Here is an 18,517-nt window from a genome sequence, read left to right as displayed (position 1 = left end):
GCCAAGGCATGGTTGTACATATTTTAATTTTAATAATATTATAATTCTCATTGGGACTCATTGTATCAATAAAACTATTTCTATACAAATCATTTCTAACCAATTTCGGTTTTTTAACCAAATTTGACGCCATTTTTCAATTTTTTTGATTATTTTAGAGCACAATTTAAACGATTGTAGTTTGTGAAAACAAATAATGTCTTTGTTTGATAATTCTTGCGGTTTTATAAAAACAGATTTTCCTGTACACATTATTTGTAATATTATCATTATTACCAATAAAAAATCAATCGTGTTTCATATTACATGTTTGTTTTTTCTATTTCTCTGAGAAAGTTGTTATAATACTCTAAATATAAAACGTACTATCATATTCTGTAATATATTTTTTAATTTTTTATTGTATATTTTTTCACTGACCGATTAACTTCCCGTAGGCTGAGTAAATGCAAAAAAAGAAAATTTTTTTATACCTTTTTATGTATCAAAGGTTTCTGAACATTTTGGCATACCTTAGAAAAAATGGATGTATGTGCGTGTATGTGCGTGCGTGTGTGTGCGGATACAAATTTTTGTCGACGATTTCGGGAACACGTACGACCGATTTGAATAATTTAAACAACATTCGATTCGTATTGATAAGGAGATGTGCTGATTAGTTTTTGGGATAGGCAGGTCTAGCCGTTTCAAGGACATGTGAAAAAAGTGCCAAAAAAATTTTCAAAAAAAATTCAAAATTTTCAAAAAAAAAAATAAAGTTTCAAAAAACTCAAACTTTGCAATATTTAAAAAAAAAACAATTTTGCACAAAAATTTTAGAATATGTTGAAATTTTCACAAAAATCGAATATTTTCAAAAATTTCCAAATTCTCAAAAAATTAAATTCGTTAAAAAAAAATCAAAAAATTTCAAACTTCTGAAAAAAAATTGAAAATTTCGAAAAAAAATTTAGATTATCAAAAAGGATCAAATTAATTTCGAAGCCTAATTTATGAATGCCTAAATGAACTTATAGGTTTACGGTAGGTTTTTATAATCAATAATTTGATTATAATCAATAATTTACATCGAACGCTCCGTTCTCTTAAAAACTGAGTTACCGTGTTCGGCACTTTTTGCCCCGTATCTTCGGAACGGCTAGACCTGCCTTCGCCAAAAACTAATCAGCACGTCTCCTTATCAATACGAATCGAATGTTTTTTGAATTATTCAAATCGGTTGATCCGTGTTCCCGAAATCGTCGACGAAAATTTGTATCCGCACATACATACACACACGTACATACATACATACATACACACACACACACACACATACACACACACACACACACATACATCCATTTTTTCTAAGGTATGCCAAAATGTTCAGAAACCTCTGAAACGTAAAGATATATAAAAATTTTCATTTTCGATTTTTTTGCGATTACTATAACTTACCCTACGGGAAGTTAAAAAACATTTTATTTGTATTGACTAAATGAACAACTGTTTAAATTTTTGGAAAGGCAGGTCCAACGAGTTTGGAGATATGGAGGAAAAAGTAAAAAAATGAGCCATTTGGCGGTCAAAAATGAACATTAGACATATGCACATCAAATTATCAGATATTTTATAGAAATTTTAACAATAAGTATAATTTTTTTTTACATTTCTATGGGTTCCGTACCAATGCTTATGCGTTAGACGGCGGCGCGGCACTTGCGCGCTTCGATATTTCGTCTCTATGCAGTTCAAGCAGTGCGATTGCTTTGAAAAAAAGTTCAAAATTTCCAAAATATGTCAAAATGAAGAAAACATTTTTTTTTTTTAAATTTTTTTTGTTTTCAAAAAAAATTTTTTTCATAAAAAATTTTTTTTTTTCAAATAAAAAAATTTTTTTTTCTAAAAAAAGTAATTTTTTGTCAATTTTATAGTTTCTCAAAAATCTATTTTTTTTCGAAGTAAAATTTTTTCAAAAATGTTAATCGTTTTTAAAAAAAATAAAAAATTTTGGTACGGGAAGTTCCAGCAATTTGCCTTAAGGCACGATGCCCTAATTGCCTTAAGACAGAATTCCACTTACAGCTAGTTTTTATTTGTCGCATGTTTAATTACGGTACGGGAAGTTCCAGCAATTTACCTTAAGGCACGATGCCATGCGCCCCACTAGTTTAATTTTTTATTGTATATTTTTTCACTGCATAATGTTGTAATAGTAATCCAGAAATGTTGGTGCGGAATGTTGTTTATGTAAAATGGCAATATAGGAAAAAATATCAATTCAGCTAAGAGTATATTACTTCCTTATTATCATAAATCATAATGAATGTCATACCGCCTGTCTTCAACAAAGGCGATACATGCATATATATGCATAAATATAATATATATATAAATATATATATATATATATAATATATATATATATATATGTGTGTGTATGTGTGTATTACGTATGAATTTATACACCTATATTCATTTATGTTTATTTATATTTTCCCTCAGGAAATCGAATCCATACTTTTAGAAGCTCATTCTCCTAGAAGTGCATTGCTGACGATCCGCCAAGAACTTTTGGGTCACATTAGGAACCACGATTGTTCCGAAACCCAATGTGACGTTTCGACAGGCAAAGCCCGTCATGATATCAACAACATGACGACTGATGATGTCTACGGATTAGAAGTCACGACAGATATATCAAATGCCAGGACTGACCCATGTCAATCTGCTGACGACAGGGTGATGGGCGCTGATAAGAATGTGGATCTTTTGCAGCAGAAGCCCAATGTTTTTCCAAGGAGTGAAGTAGATGTTCATCATAGTTCAAATAATGATTTATCAAACTGTGAAGACGCTATGAGGCGTTTGAGTGTATGTTTGAGGAGCGACAGAAAGCTGTTGACCGTGACTAGAGCTTTTGGCGATAAAGGTAAATAAAATAAAATTAATATTATACATTTTATATATGGTGAGGAAAATGTAACATAATTGTCATGAACCTGCTGATTTTGTGCAATTGATTTAGTACATACTAGAGAATGCAATACCGGCATTCCGGTATACCAAATTACCGGTCAACCGGTACCCGATTTTTCGGGGGTATTTTTACCGGTAATTACCCCAAACATACAGGTATTTTCGGTATTTTTACATAAGCGCTATTTGATATATAATACATTAAAGTTTAAATTTCTCGGAACAAATTTATCTTTAAATTCAATATTCGCATAAACTGCTATATCTTCAAGTGATTCTATAGGATAAACAAATGTCAAATATTATCTCAACTCGTCATTAAACTGAATATTTATTGCTTTACTAAGGGCTACATATCGTGTTACAATAAATAGAATTGGACCGATAGATAATGATGTTTGTTTCATCTTACATAAAAATGTAACAGTTTTTTAAGTGATATTTGCGCCAAAATATGTTATGTCATACAGATTACCCCTGCTTGATCTTTATTTTTTTTCATAGCATTAATAATTATGATAATTACTAAATATTTTTGCTTCGTATTACAATTATGAAATATTATTTTTCGAAAACGTTTCGAAGTTTTAGAATACTATAGAAGCATCACATTGTTTTAAATAACAATACTCAATAATTATAGTAACTTATTATTTATCTCGTTCTTAAATTAGTGTAGAAAAATTATTTTTTTAAAATATTGGAGATTATGCTAATTAAACACATCAAATACAGACAATACGATTTATTATAATAATGTAATATGATCTTTTATGAGTTTTTGGTCTTTCTTACTTTGTTTGTTTTTGGTGAAAAGTACTCAATATACTCGATAGAGATAATGAATTAATTAAATTGAAAAAAAAATAAACTTATTGTTTTATTTTATTGTTTTTATTATTTAGTTGAATATAGTTGTAGTTGTATATATATTTTTATATATTTGTACAGGTAACATTCAATTTTGTTTACGTTTGTTTAAGATGATAAAAATACAGGTAATTTACCTGTATTCCGGTTTTAAAATAAAAAATTACCGAAATACCGGTATTGAAATTTTCTATCGGTATTGCAATCCCTACTGCTGATTTTATGTAATTGATTTGGTACCTACTATTGAGTCTACCAATCAATCTACCCAATTGACCCTGTTCTATATATTTGTTACCATATTACATTTACTACTACAATTTTTATTAGTATTAACAATTAATATATTTTTCTCCTCTCATTTATGAGTTTATATTAATTCTAAAATAATTAATGTTGTGTCTGCTCTCATTTCGCAAAAGTACAAGCAAAATGATTCTCGTAATGAGTTGTATAACAGTACTATATTTCCAGCATTTGCTTAAATTGGTACTATTCCGACTGCAATTTCTATTGCATCAACGTGCGTCATGTTATATCATATTTATAGGAATCTGAAATGTTCGTACTACATTATAAATAATCGTATAATAAAATAAATCTTCAAAGGATATTGGAGAAGAAAAACTTGTGAAAGCTTATCATTTTTCTTTTTCTTCCAGATCCCATGCTGAATTTCAAGAACGAAATATTCAATACGAAAAATATCGGGAGTCAAAAAGCTTATAATAGTGAACTTTATAATTCAGAAAGTGAAAATTTAAAATCTAATAATCAGTGTGAATATGTGAATGTGAAAAGTGACCCAATAGTGAAAACTAAATGTGAATTTGTGAACCGAAACAGTAAAGGAAATTGTGATAATATGTCAGAGTTGAGTATTAACTATGAACTGATGGACAAGGACAAAAAGGATCTTTGCGGTAAAGGTAAATGTTAATTCATAATAAAGGTTTATTTTTTTAATGATAATTATTTATTATTGGCAGATCAGCTGAATTATTTTATTTTGTGTAGCAATAGTATTTTACCTATTATTTTCTGAATGAAATAATTTTACAACAGAAGAAATTAATCGGGGAGCAAATCGAATTGTAATAGTATCTAAATATTCCAATATTGACCCAGTATTTTTAATATTGTGCCAAAATTGGCTAGAGCTAATTTTGGACTGGCGTATTTATTTTTATTATAATATATACACTTATATTCTACAATATTTCTGTTTTTTTTTTATTTTAATGGCCTCGCTTACTCGAGGTATACAATAATACTTCTATACAATCATATTCTATGCAATCTTTAATTTTATACTATCTTCTTCATATAAATCCTATTCTTATTTATACTTCCCAACTTATCTTCATTCTTCCTTTTCTTCTTTACTATCCACTCATTTTATCTTCTAAACTCTTCTTACTTCTTCTACTACTTCAATTCATTTAATTCTAATTCTCTAATATTTATTCCTTCTGATTATTTTTACTTCTGGTATAGTTCGAATTTTAATTGAATAATCTTGATTTTATTATTTTATCATGAATGTCTTATTCATAATTTATTGAGGATTTTACGACAAAATACAATTGCAATGGATATAAAATTTTTAGTACTTTGACTGCTGATGACCTCGTGATCATATAATTAACTTTTAAATTGAGCTGAAATTTTAAATTTAATTTTGCAAGTGTAAGTAATTAAAAGTATTTTTTGGTTGAAAAATTTGTATGAAGAAAATAAGATGAGAATAAAATAGAATTTAAATACGAATATATCATAAAATATAAAATCGTAATTCTTTTATAGTACTGAATGAAATATCGAAGTTGATTTTTTGGCTGAAGAAATTGTGTGGTCAGAATTCTGTAGAAAAGAATTGCAATAGGAATAACTTTTTATCAATTTTTTTAAATATTTTTTGTGACCTTTGAAATATATAATTTCATGGAAGACATAAAAATATATGTATCTAATATTATACAAAATTACAAATATTACCAAATTTTCTATTGCAAACATAAAAAAACAAATGGAATTGGTAATCGATGATAAAAGTACTACTAAGCCCTCAAGCTTTATCGGTACTAAAAATTTAAATCAAATAATTAGCTATAACTTTATTTATATTGATTTAATAATGACGAATGATTATATAATTATGATTTTTTATTATTATTTTAGAGACAAGAGCTCACCGTGAAAAACCTAGCATATGGCAAATGTATTATATGCAAAGTTCTAAAACGCAGCATATAAAAGACGAAATCAGCAGCAAACTGAAAAACCAAAAAGCCAAGCACATACCATACTTTGTAAGTACCACATCTTTATATAATTATGTATTTTTAAAAATTATTCTAATTAAATTTTATTCGAGAAATATCATATGAGAATCACGTTCATTATATTTGTGCGAAGATCTATCGAAGTTCATGATCGGTGCAAATTGTTATTGACCAAATAAAATATAAATATCATCAAATGAAATATAAATATCACCAAATAAAATATTAGTATCGTAATACAATTTTTTATGTAATTGAAGTTAAGGAATTCGTTTCTCATATAAATTTACAGTTATGAGATTTTCCGCAAGTTCTAAATGGGTATAAGCATATTTATATGCATGCTCATGCAAAATATGTAAATTTATATATATATATATATATATATATATATATATATATATATATATAATAAAATATAGATGAAACAACAAAAGGCAATGCACTAGAAAATTGCATGCTGTTGCAATAATTAGAGCAAAAGACAATCAAACCTTCTCAATCGTTATGTAAATGACAACACAATCGCAATATAAGAAATATTTTATGTATATTTCACCTATTTATTAAAAAAAATCTATATACTAACAAATAAATCACGAAATACTGGAAAATTATTGTGTGCGAACCTTTCAAAGAAAACATAGTTTTTTATATATTTTGTTAATTCAACTAGTTTACAATTCCAACTTTGATCTCTTCGAGTTACATCGTGCAAAATCTAATCTAATTAAGATTTATCTACGAGAAATCTGTTGAATCTAACGATGTCTTAATTAAATACTATTACCGTTGACTGGTAATTCATTGAAATCTCTAATTAGAAAATTTATTGAGGAAACGAAAACAAGCTCAAGTTAATTATGTGCTACTTCATCGAAATTTGATAGCTATTGGAATGATATATATATATATATATATATATATATATATATATATATATATATATATATATATATATATATATACAGAAAAAACATACAGATAATTATTAAATAAATAAAAAGTAGAGTAATTTAAAGATGACTTTAATCAAACTAAAGAACTAACTTACATAGTTTAATGTAGGCGGTTTAGCATAAAAGTTTTTCAATATTAATTTTATTTTATATATTTTTTTATGTTGTTAACTGTGTCAGTTTAAACTGTAGAATAATATTAAAATAATTTTTATACAAAATAGTGCCAAAACGCGTAAATAAAATAATAAGTATTATTATGAGCAATAGCTCCGGATTCCTCTGAAAAGTCCCGGATTTCCACCTTACAACCCAAACTTTTTTAGAAGCAATAATGTCCCTGATTTTATTTTTTTTATCCCAGATTGTCCCAGAAAAGATTGTTATTTTCAATATTTACTTAAAATATATCACAGCTGGAAATAATTTACACACACATTCAAAGCTACATTAATCATTAAGATTAAAAGTTAAAAATTAATTAAAATCACCAAAATTTTACATAATTCTTAAAAGCGAGAGATACTCATTACCGCTGATTTCAAATAATTCTGATAAAAATTAATTTACAAACTATAATTATTAATTTAAATAGTGCATGGTATGTATAATTTCTCCTGAAAACAATAATTTAATAAATCATGAAAGATGCTGAAATGAAAAATTTAAAAAAATTGAATATATGACTATAGGATATATACCTGTAATAAGTTTATATATATATATATATATATATATATATATATATATATATCTTAAGACTAGCTGTTTTCATTAGTCCACAATTATCAATTGGAATATAAAGATTAATGTTCATTTTATTTTCAATTTTTAATAGTTATAAGAGCAACTTATTTATCTAATAAAAGTATCTTAAATGGTTATGGAATGGCATGGCATTTATTATTCTGATACAGAACATACATTATGCTCTATTATATTTACAATTATATTTTATAAAAAATGCAATAGCAATTTAGTAAATCGATAATTGCAAATTGACCTCAATGGCATAACTAAAAGTTAATGTAATTTGTGCAAATTTTTTTTGGTTTATTGTTCATAGCAAACTATACACACACATTCAGCTATTTTACAGGTATATTTTATTTGACTATAAATTTATTCAATCATGAATAACAAAATTGATAGCAAAATATTTTCATGAAGTAGATGTTAGTGATTAATTTCCAGCCGTGATTAATTTATCTCTGATAGAGCTCAATTTATTCTTAAGACTGGAAATGCAGTCAATGTATGCAAAATTCTTTTTTAGAAATCCGGCGACATTTTCCGCGTTAAACACGGATACATTTCTTAAAAAACCCATTCTTTTTCATTTCTTCCGAGTTATCTAATTCATAACATTCCGGGCTTTATAATTATTAACCATACGTAATATCTAATTGAAGTATGTAGTCCGATTCCGATTTATAATTTTTTTTTTTTGAGTTTTTATTCTGTCGACTCATATGTGTAGATAATCGCGTGTCTCCTTACATAATGATTTCCTGATACACATTTGCTTGTGTTTATGAAAGTCATAATAATTTCGATAGAATTTCACTCCATCCGTCGATAAGTCGTCGCCTCATTACCTTTTCGGACTTTCTACATATATCAAAACGTAAATATAATCTTAATAATACATGGATCTGTATTTGCGTGTTGAAATTTATTTAAATTGTGTACAGAAATTATTTTTTTCACTTATCAGAACATCATCACGATATGCTAATATGTAAATATCATTGCAATCAACAAAACGCAGACTTTAACGCATGAGTTAAGTGAAATAAATTTTATTTACAAGCGATTCGGTTTTGTTATTTCTATTGTTTAGTTTTTAGTCGGTTTTTATACAAAGCTATTGAAATGTAAATTATGTTTCCTAAACATTATCTGTTCTCTTCATCTCATAGTTAACAATAGGCTTTATAATTAAATTCTATCTAGATAAATTGTATGTTTTATAATATATTTTTGATTAGAAGAACGTTAGCAACATTCTTTAATCTCTGCATCGATCTTAACTTCGGCCAGCTCGGCATCAAGCAGTATGATACCAGATTTTCTATTGAAATCATAGATCTCAAACACCTTTTGGAGACACAATATACGCACATAGATATATAATATAAATCTGATATATTGCCACTCAAATGTAAATGGTTAACAACCTGATAACAAGCTGTAATGACATCCATTTCCACTTATTGTTAGAAATATAGATCAAAATATGTTTCCAAGTGTAATTTACACTTTAGGTCATCATTACTGCAAAAATTTAATTATACAAAAATATTTAGTAGATTAAAATATATCATAGCAAGAAAAGACAACCATAGGGTTGCATATTACTTGATTTCTTCATATAATGGATCATAATGCATATAAGTAATTAAAAAAACATTTGTCAAAAGTCAAAAATATCTAACAAATTGAATATTTAAAATTTTAATGGCGATTTATTTATAATATAAATTATTGAGCAACTACCTACCTAAAAACTTTGCTATATTCTACCTTAAAATATTATAGAATTTCATAATACCTTGAAAATCTTAGAAACTTCCCGTAGGGTAAGTAGGGTTGTGTGTGTATGTGTGTGTGTGCGGATACAAATTCCATCGACGATTTCAGGAACATCGATCAATCGATTTGAATAATTCAAAAAACATTCGATTCGTATTGGTAAGGAGACGGCCTGATTAGTTTTTGGCAAAGGCAGTTCTAGCCGTTCCGAAGATACGCGGCAAAAAGTGCCTAAAACGGTAACTCAGTTTTTGAAAGAACGGAGCGTCCGATTTTAATAATTCTAAAAATATTTTACTAGTATTGAAAAGATGAAGAACTGATTAAATTTCTTGGAAGCCAGGTCCAGCGGTTATAGACTCTCAATAAAAATAAGTTAAAAAAAAGTCATTTGGCGGTCAAAAATGTTTATTGGACATATGTACATTAGATTATCAGATATTTTATAGAGATTTTAATAATGTGTACACATTTTGTGTAATTTTTTTTGGGTTCCGTACCAAGATTTTTAATTACGGTACGGGAAGTTCCAGCAATTTGCCTTAAGGCCATCGCACCCCTCTAGTTATATTTATATATATTAGCCTTTTTTATATTGTTCATAAATACAGATATTTATATTTGCAAGTACGCATACACACTTCTGCAACTTAAAACTTAAAACAGGAATAAAAAAAAGTTTAATACTATTTCAAAAATATTAAAAAAATACGAATTTCCGATTAACCACAAATTCATCAAATTTGCTGTTCATAAAAATTTCAAGTATTTCAATAAAATACTTATTATTATTATTACTACCTGGAAGAAGATGAACATTACCAGAAAAATATTGATGAATAAGCAAAATACTGTAAATATTTTTAAGGTCACTAAAGATTCCTAAAATGTCATTATCAAAGTCATAACCTTAGAAGAGTGTCATTCCGTAATATTTCACAATATTTCATAAAATTTCTATTATGCATAAACTTTATGATTCCTGTTATTGCAAAACATGAATAAATTTTACAGTTTATACCAAATATTTTTCAATGAATATATGATTATTCAGCACAGAAATTTTTCGTGAATAATAGATTGATGATGGTCATGAACCACGAAGTAATAAAATAATTTTCCTCCAATTTAATTTTAATATAAAAAATAATTCAATAAATAGCTTATGATAAATCTTGCTGATCAATTCTTGGTAAAGATCGGCCAAGTCGTTTCTTCGTAATGTTTTGTTCAAAATTTGTTTTAAATTTTTTTGTACTACAAATTAAAGGCAAACCATTGGGTTTTCTCAATAAAGTACCATATAGACAAATTATAATTTATATACAAATTCAAAATAATGGTGATTAATTTTGAATAGAGGTAAAGTAATTAAATTTACATGAACTTATCAAACATCCTAAAATATTATAAGCCAATAAGAATTGGTTTTATTTTAAATTCATTACTAAATCTCCATTATATTGTTTAAATCGATTATTTCCATATCGGAAAGTTCATGCAATCAGCCTTACAATTACCTAAAAACCTTAATAAAAATTACCAAATCTTCTAATTTATCTAATTACATAATAGAGATTATTTTACACAGTATAAGATAAATATTTAATTATATATAGCTATTGATTGAAAATGAGTATATTTATAAAATTTTCCACTTAAAAATTCTTGATCATTATATTAAGCTATCATCAAAAACTTGAAAGCATAATGAACTGTATCATGTTTTTATATTTGCGAGTGGCAATTATATTACGAAATAATTCCATGGTATGTGTATATGTGAAGATGTATGTATATATACATATATAATATATTATTTGTATTTTTTGGTTTATTTGTATGGGTCAAAAACAGGCTTTAGATTTGTACGGCCTTACAAGGTCGCTTTGCATACCGGATTAAACATTTATGCATGCATGAGAGATGAATATATATATATATATATATATATATATATATATATATATATATATATATATAAATTGAAAAAAAACTATATTATGAAGATTTTTCTCAGAACATATATGATCTCATACTTCATTAATTTCAAAGTAAAAAAGAATAGATATCGTCTTAAAAAGATGTCCACTTATGAAAACTGATCTTATGATATTATATAATACCTGAAATTGCGAGGTGTGATGCAATTTACTAGTTTTCTTAGAAACGCCTCAAAAGCAACTTGCATGAATATGAGCTGTAATTATCTTTGATGGCAATATTTCTTATTAAAATGACTACTTTTCACAAAAAAATAATAAATAAGCATATATACATTTATAAATATGTGTTTATATACATGCTTATAACAATATAATTAACCGTTGAAATAGCATATGACTGGATTGACCTGATTTTCTAACAGATTTATGCTATTATAATTTATATATACACACACACACACAAATATATATATATATATATATATATATATATATGTCAGCTACAATGTTTTTTACAAATCATATGATTGATACATTCTATTTATCATAGTAACAATGATTTAACAGTTTTTTTTTTATAAATGACGATTCTAATCAGCGTTACAACATAATGAAATTACAGAATATTAACAACAATACTCTCTATATATATTTGTATGTTATATTGATATTAAAAATAGGTATTTTATATTTTTATGCAATATTCTCTATAAAATACTCTGCTAATAATAAAAAGATCGTCAACGTATAAGTAATACATTTTCATTACATTTTTTTAAAAAAATTGTCGCTATCTATGATTTTCCATTAGTCATTCGTTAGTTTTTAATTGGCATATTAATAGATTTGAAAATAAATAAAATTTTAATCATTAACTTTAAAAACTTTGAGGATTTTACTACAAGTAAATAATTTATATACACATACTACATAGGTACTACCGCTATACTTCTACTACTACAACTATTACTACCACTGCTAATAGTACTACTACTACTACTACTACGACTTTTACTACTAATACTAATATTATATACTATCACTTTACTAAAACTAGTTAAAATTGAGAAAAAAATGTATTTTTTTTTATTTATGGTTTTTGGCCGTGTGGTCATTCTGCCCCTCATTAAAAAGTAAATATTTTACATATTTATAATTAACAGATATATACATATTATACAAAGTTGTTTGCTAACTTATTCATAAAAACTTAATAACTAATACTTTATATTTTGATCTATATTTTTATGTAGCATTTTTGTAAAAAATACACAAAGATTTTATAAACATTTTCATCATCAGTGGAAATGACTATTTTTGATTCATGGTAAAATTGTAATTGAATGGTATAATTAATTAATGGTAAAATTGTAATTAAATGGCAATGTAAAGACTCTGACATTGTCTCGGACACATCGAATAGTCTATGTTCTATAAAAAATTGATGAAATAGAAGTAATTAATCTACAATTACTGGCAATTATAGTGTCACGTGCGAACAAATTAGTTCACTAGTAATTATTATTATTAATGTTCATATCTTCTGTTGATGACATATTATTTTATGTGGAAATGCATGAAAAAATACAATTCTTTAAAATCTGTTCTTTTTTACTTGATATTGTTTCTTCCAAGATTTTCATTCAGAAATATATGTATAGGGTAAACACATGTAAAATATATATAAAGTAAATGTTTTTAAAACTTGTAATTGATGTAAAGTGAGATAAAATTTACAAAGAACAGATTTATCTGACAATTCGGTAATTGTCTACTCGAAAATGCAAAATTTATAGTTTATATTAATTATTTTTATTGAATGTGAAAGAGTATTATAAAAGAAGATGTATGGCTCAATATAAAAGAACATGAAGTACTGCAAACATTCAGCTGCGATCGTTAAGATAACATATGTAACAAATGTTGTAAATATAATTTATATATATATATATATATATATATATATATAAACAATTACGTATTTGCATACGGAATGCAAAATCTATTTTGATCACCGAACCGATTACCATTTTCATTCTTCCAATCTGAATAGATCAGCATGCAAGATCTTCGAGTTGGACAGTGTCGCTTCTTCCATCTTCATCATCATACTTTAAACTTTTTTTTTAAATTAATTATATTTATTTCAAATAAATTATAAAAAAAATTAATCACACTAACAATATAGCAATCAAATTAAATCTGGAAGCGACGTTACGCATGTGTTTTTACTACTTTTAAAGAAGTGTGTAATAATGCGCTTGGCTGATTTAAGAATACAAGGATAAGCGCATTTATTCCGAAAAATAAGAATAAATATGACTTGTATAATAGATAATAATTATTTTTCTAGTTTTAATAGGGAATATAGGAAATTTAAAAATAGTATGAATTATTGAAGCATTAATTGAATCATTTCATTAGTGAGTTATATAAAAGTTGCAATTATATTTTGAGGAGGCGCTATTAGAATTTCTATCGAACAAATTTTAAACTTAGTGTCAGAAATATGGTTGAATTAAAGATCTTAAAATTATATCTGATTCATTTGTAAATTTTGTAATGAGAAAAATAAATCTTTTCATATATTCACTGATAAAATGAATGCGTGTAGTGCCTATGAATAGAAGTCCGTAACGTCTAATAATTTATATCTTTGTAATTATTTACAATATCTTGAGATTTATAAATGGTATATTTATTTTGGCTTTATTAATTATTATAACATTCATATAAAAAATTGTCTTGGAACTTTTAAGCTAAGTTTGATATTAGTTTCTCTACTTATAAAGATAGTAGATTAAGAAAATATTGCTACAACCGATGTAGCACAATGTTAAAATATTTTATTAGACGTATGTTAGCTTGATTATACAGTATAGTTTTTAACTAGCTGTAAGTGGAATTCTGTCTTAAGGCAATTAGGGCATCGTGCCTTAAGGCAAATTGCTGGAACTTCCCGTACCAAAAATTATTTTTTTTTTTAAAAACAATTAACATTTTTGAAAAAAAATTACTTCGAAAAAATAAGATTTTTGAGAAACTATAAATTGGACAAAAAATTACTTTGTTTTGAAAAAAAATTTTTTTTTTTTTAATTTTTTTTTAAAAAAAAATTGTTTAAAAAAAATTTTTTTTTGAACAAAAAATGTTCTCTTCTTCATTTTGACATATATTGGAAGATCTGAACTTGTTTTTCAAAGCAATCGTACTGCTTTAACTGCATAGAGAATATAAAGCGCGTAAGCGCGGCGTCGCTGTCTAACGGGTAAACATTGATACGGACCCATAGGAAATAAACAAAATCTATACTTATTGTTAAAATCTCTATAAAATATCTGAAAATTTGATGTGCATATGTCTAATGATCATTTTTGACCGCCAAATGGCATTTTTTACCTTTTTCGTTAGATCTCCGAAACCGCTAGACCTGCCTTTATGAAAATTTGATCAATTCTTTATCTTGTCAATACAAGTAAAATGTTTTTTGAATTATTAAAATCGGACGCTCCGTTCTCTTAAAAACTGAGTTACCGTTTTCGGCACTTTTTGCCCCGTATCTCCGGAACGGCTAGACCTGCCTTCACCAAAAACTAATCAGCACGTCTCCTTATCAATACAAATCGAATGTTTTTTGAATTATTCAAATCGGTTGATCCGTGTTCCCGAAATCGTCGACGAAAATTTGTATCCGCACATACATACACACACGCACACACACACACACACACACAAACATACATCCATTTTTTCTAAGGTATGCCAAAATGTTCAGAAACCTCTGAAACGTAAAGATATATAAAAATTTTCAATTTCGTTTTTTTTGCGATTACTATAACTTGCCCTACGGGAAGTTAATTAACAAAATAATGTGATTTTTATAAAAATAATTTGCAGTAGCAAAAATAAAGTATTTAATATTATTTTTCGAAGTACAACCCTGATATCTTATATAAAAAACATTGGCGAAGGAATGTCTATTGTGCAGATGCGGTGTCGCAATATAAATAAAAAGGTTATTGTTTCGAGCATCGTACGCAATAACAGGGTCGAATTTCGTCATTTTAATCAGTAAAAATGTAGTGTAATAAATAGCTAAAGTCTTGAAAAATTTACTGTTTCTTAGAAATGTGATTCCCAAACTTATTTTACCTATCACCTCCTTTCCAGAACAATTATTTCCCAACACCCTGGTTGGATTTTTTTTATTCTACAAGCAATAAGTCTGAGTATAAGGCTTTCTTAAATTCATATTTTATAGTAATGATAATAACATTTATTATTAAATATAAGTGGAAAATATTAAAACAACTAAAAAAAATACAGTTCTAAATTTCAATGAATTTCGAATATTTTTTGGAATCACAATGAATCTCTTATTTTGTTTACTGTTTTAATGGTATTACTGCCTATTTTTTATTTAAGACATTATTAATAATTTTTTTCCAATTAATACTCACGAATATTATTTTTTACTTTTCATTAAAATTAACGTAATTGTTGATATCATGTTGAGATCCAATTTATATCAAATATATTACCGATGTGCAACAATCCTGATTAAGAAATACTAATTAAGATTAATTTTAATTAGATATCAACTATTCTAATTGGGCATGTTATTACTTAATATCTATTGCGATATCTATGTAATAATCTTAAATTTTTATATATATTTTTTTCAATACCAATCCTTCAAAGCTCCTAAAGAAAAGGACATCCTATTACAATTATATATGATATATTAAAGACAAGCTTTTTTTAAAAAATAGCTTAGGCTTTAAGTTCGAATGAAGTTTAGGGTTCCAGATAAAATATAAAAATTATACCTACAAATATTGTTTTTGGCAATACTTACATGTGCACGTAATATAAATGCACATATGAAATGTATATGTATTTATTATAAGCACATATGATGTGAGCAATCAATACTCGGATAAACTTTCTTTTTATTTTATTCATATATATATATATATATATATATATATATATATATATATATATATATATATATAATCTGTAGGAAGATGTCAATTTAATATCGTTTGCTTTCTCCAAATATAAGTATATGTTCATATACATATTATTCTTTATGAACAAAGGTACTTTAAAGGTACAAAATGCATATATGATAATTTTGTGAACATAATTTGCGTTGTTCAAAATTATCTATTTTTGTGCAAATTAGATATAATGCAAGTGGATTTTTCGACATAGGCTTTTTTTCATTTTTAAAAAGAAAATATTTTTGTAATGGATTTTTAAACATCGCCGTTTATCTCCCAATAGCAATATCGTAAGAATCAAGGTGAAACATCTTTTTCCCTATGCTTTCAAATATTGTTGTAGAAAAAGTTGTAGAAAAATTCTTAGTCTTTGAGATATCTACTCTACCCTACCCTACCCAAAAAGTCTAGGAATCTTAAATGTTTTTAGACCTAATTTCTAATTTTTGCACTCTTTGCTCCTTATCTCCAAAGCTGGACATGTCTTTGCCAAAAACTAATCAGCATGTCTCCTTATCATTAGAAATAGAATGATTTTAAATTATTCAAATTGTTTGATCATTTTTATAATAATAAGGTTTGCGAAAATGTTCAGAAACCTCTGAAACGTAAAGATATGTAAGAAATTTAATTTTAGATTTTTGGACGATTACTGTAACTTAATAAAAAATAAATAATGAAAATTGATAAAATAAACCCAAGCGCCAAGTCAAGCTTTTCCATGTAAAGAAGTGGGAAGGTTCTTTCTTTAGCAAAAAAAACTCCTAAATAAATGATTAGCTCAATTATACTTAAATAAGGTATAAGAGTTCAATTACGAATGACTCAACAAATTCCTTCATGTGGTTATGTGTGTATATACATACATATATACAATAGATATATGATATGTTATTTCGCAATTTCATTGAATTAACTTTTAAAATTGCTTTTGTACTTGTCTCCATTACCTTTATAATTTTGCTCCGCGCATAGTAATAATTCTTGACGTGTGCTATAGAGGTTAACGTGGATGTAATGTCTAACATTCCTGAGCATAACATTGTGATGTCTGTTTTATGTAAATTCAACATATTTTATGCCTATTGCATAATATATGATACGCTACTTTCTTTATTAAATAATATATATCTATATGCAAATACGGACACAGATACAGTTTTGTCTAATGTAATGACCAACCTTACGCCGGTTCATGAATTTGAATTTTTTCATTCCAAGAAGAAGTTGGTGGAAAAAATTTGAGATCAATCTATTAACACATTTAGTTGGTGAGAAAATGCATCTTGTTATTTTTTAGATTTTATAATAAGGATGTCTGGATTGTCAGAGTCAACGGGATATTGTCTCTAAATTCAAATCTAACTCCAACGTTTATGGAAACTCCTTGAAAAGAACTTGGTTTTGCAACCACTTGTTCACTTTAGTTTGTACTCCTTGTACTGTATCTATTTTTTGCATTCTGTATTTAGTCAGGATCAGTGAAATATTGCATACTCAAATTTAAAACAAATTCCATCATTTTGAGCTAGTTGTGGCTTCGAGGGAGGAACCTGGTCTTGCAATCATTTGTTTTCAAATGCATCTTATTTGCACTCTATATATGGTAAAAATGAATGGAATATTTTATTGTCAAAGTTCAATTCAAATTCTATCATTTGAAGCTTGTCGTGGCTTTGTGAGAAGAACTTTTTCTTAGAACCACTGGTTTACGTGGTACGTAACTTTTGTTTGCAACCAAAATGCATCTCATTGTACAGTGTTGCCAAATTTAAATCCAATTTCATCGTTGAGAGCTTTTTGTGGCTTTATGAAAAACACTTGGTCCTGCAGCTATAAATGCCTGGTTCAATGTCTACCTAGACCAGTTTAATATTAGTTTTTAATTGAGATACATCTAAAATATGAAAAAAAACCTTCTGAGTAATTGCAGCCATAAATTTCTTATCGCT

At 26.6% G+C, this 18,517-nt stretch overlaps 1 protein-coding gene across 1 annotated transcript in view; it reads left to right on the top strand.

Annotated features, from left to right (window-relative positions):
• LOC113386239 overlaps window positions 1-18,517 on the top strand; it is a 73,759-nt gene that overhangs the window by 50,489 nt on the left and 4,753 nt on the right. The window contains exons 7-9 of the mRNA XM_026624030.1: window positions 2,488-2,914; window positions 4,494-4,760; window positions 6,013-6,143. Of these exons, the coding sequence (XP_026479815.1) occupies window positions 2,488-2,914; window positions 4,494-4,760; window positions 6,013-6,143 (825 nt within the window). The remainder of the gene's footprint in view (window positions 1-2,487; window positions 2,915-4,493; window positions 4,761-6,012; window positions 6,144-18,517) is intronic.

This window comes from Ctenocephalides felis, unplaced genomic scaffold, assembly GCF_003426905.1.
Source record: "Ctenocephalides felis isolate EL2017-DRISC unplaced genomic scaffold, ASM342690v1 CF-g0.4_SCAFFOLD_03571, whole genome shotgun sequence".
Classification (NCBI taxonomy): Eukaryota; Metazoa; Arthropoda; class Insecta; order Siphonaptera; family Pulicidae; genus Ctenocephalides; species Ctenocephalides felis.
Note: the sequence above shows the minus strand (reverse complement) of the source record. Positions and strands in the feature narration are given on the sequence as shown.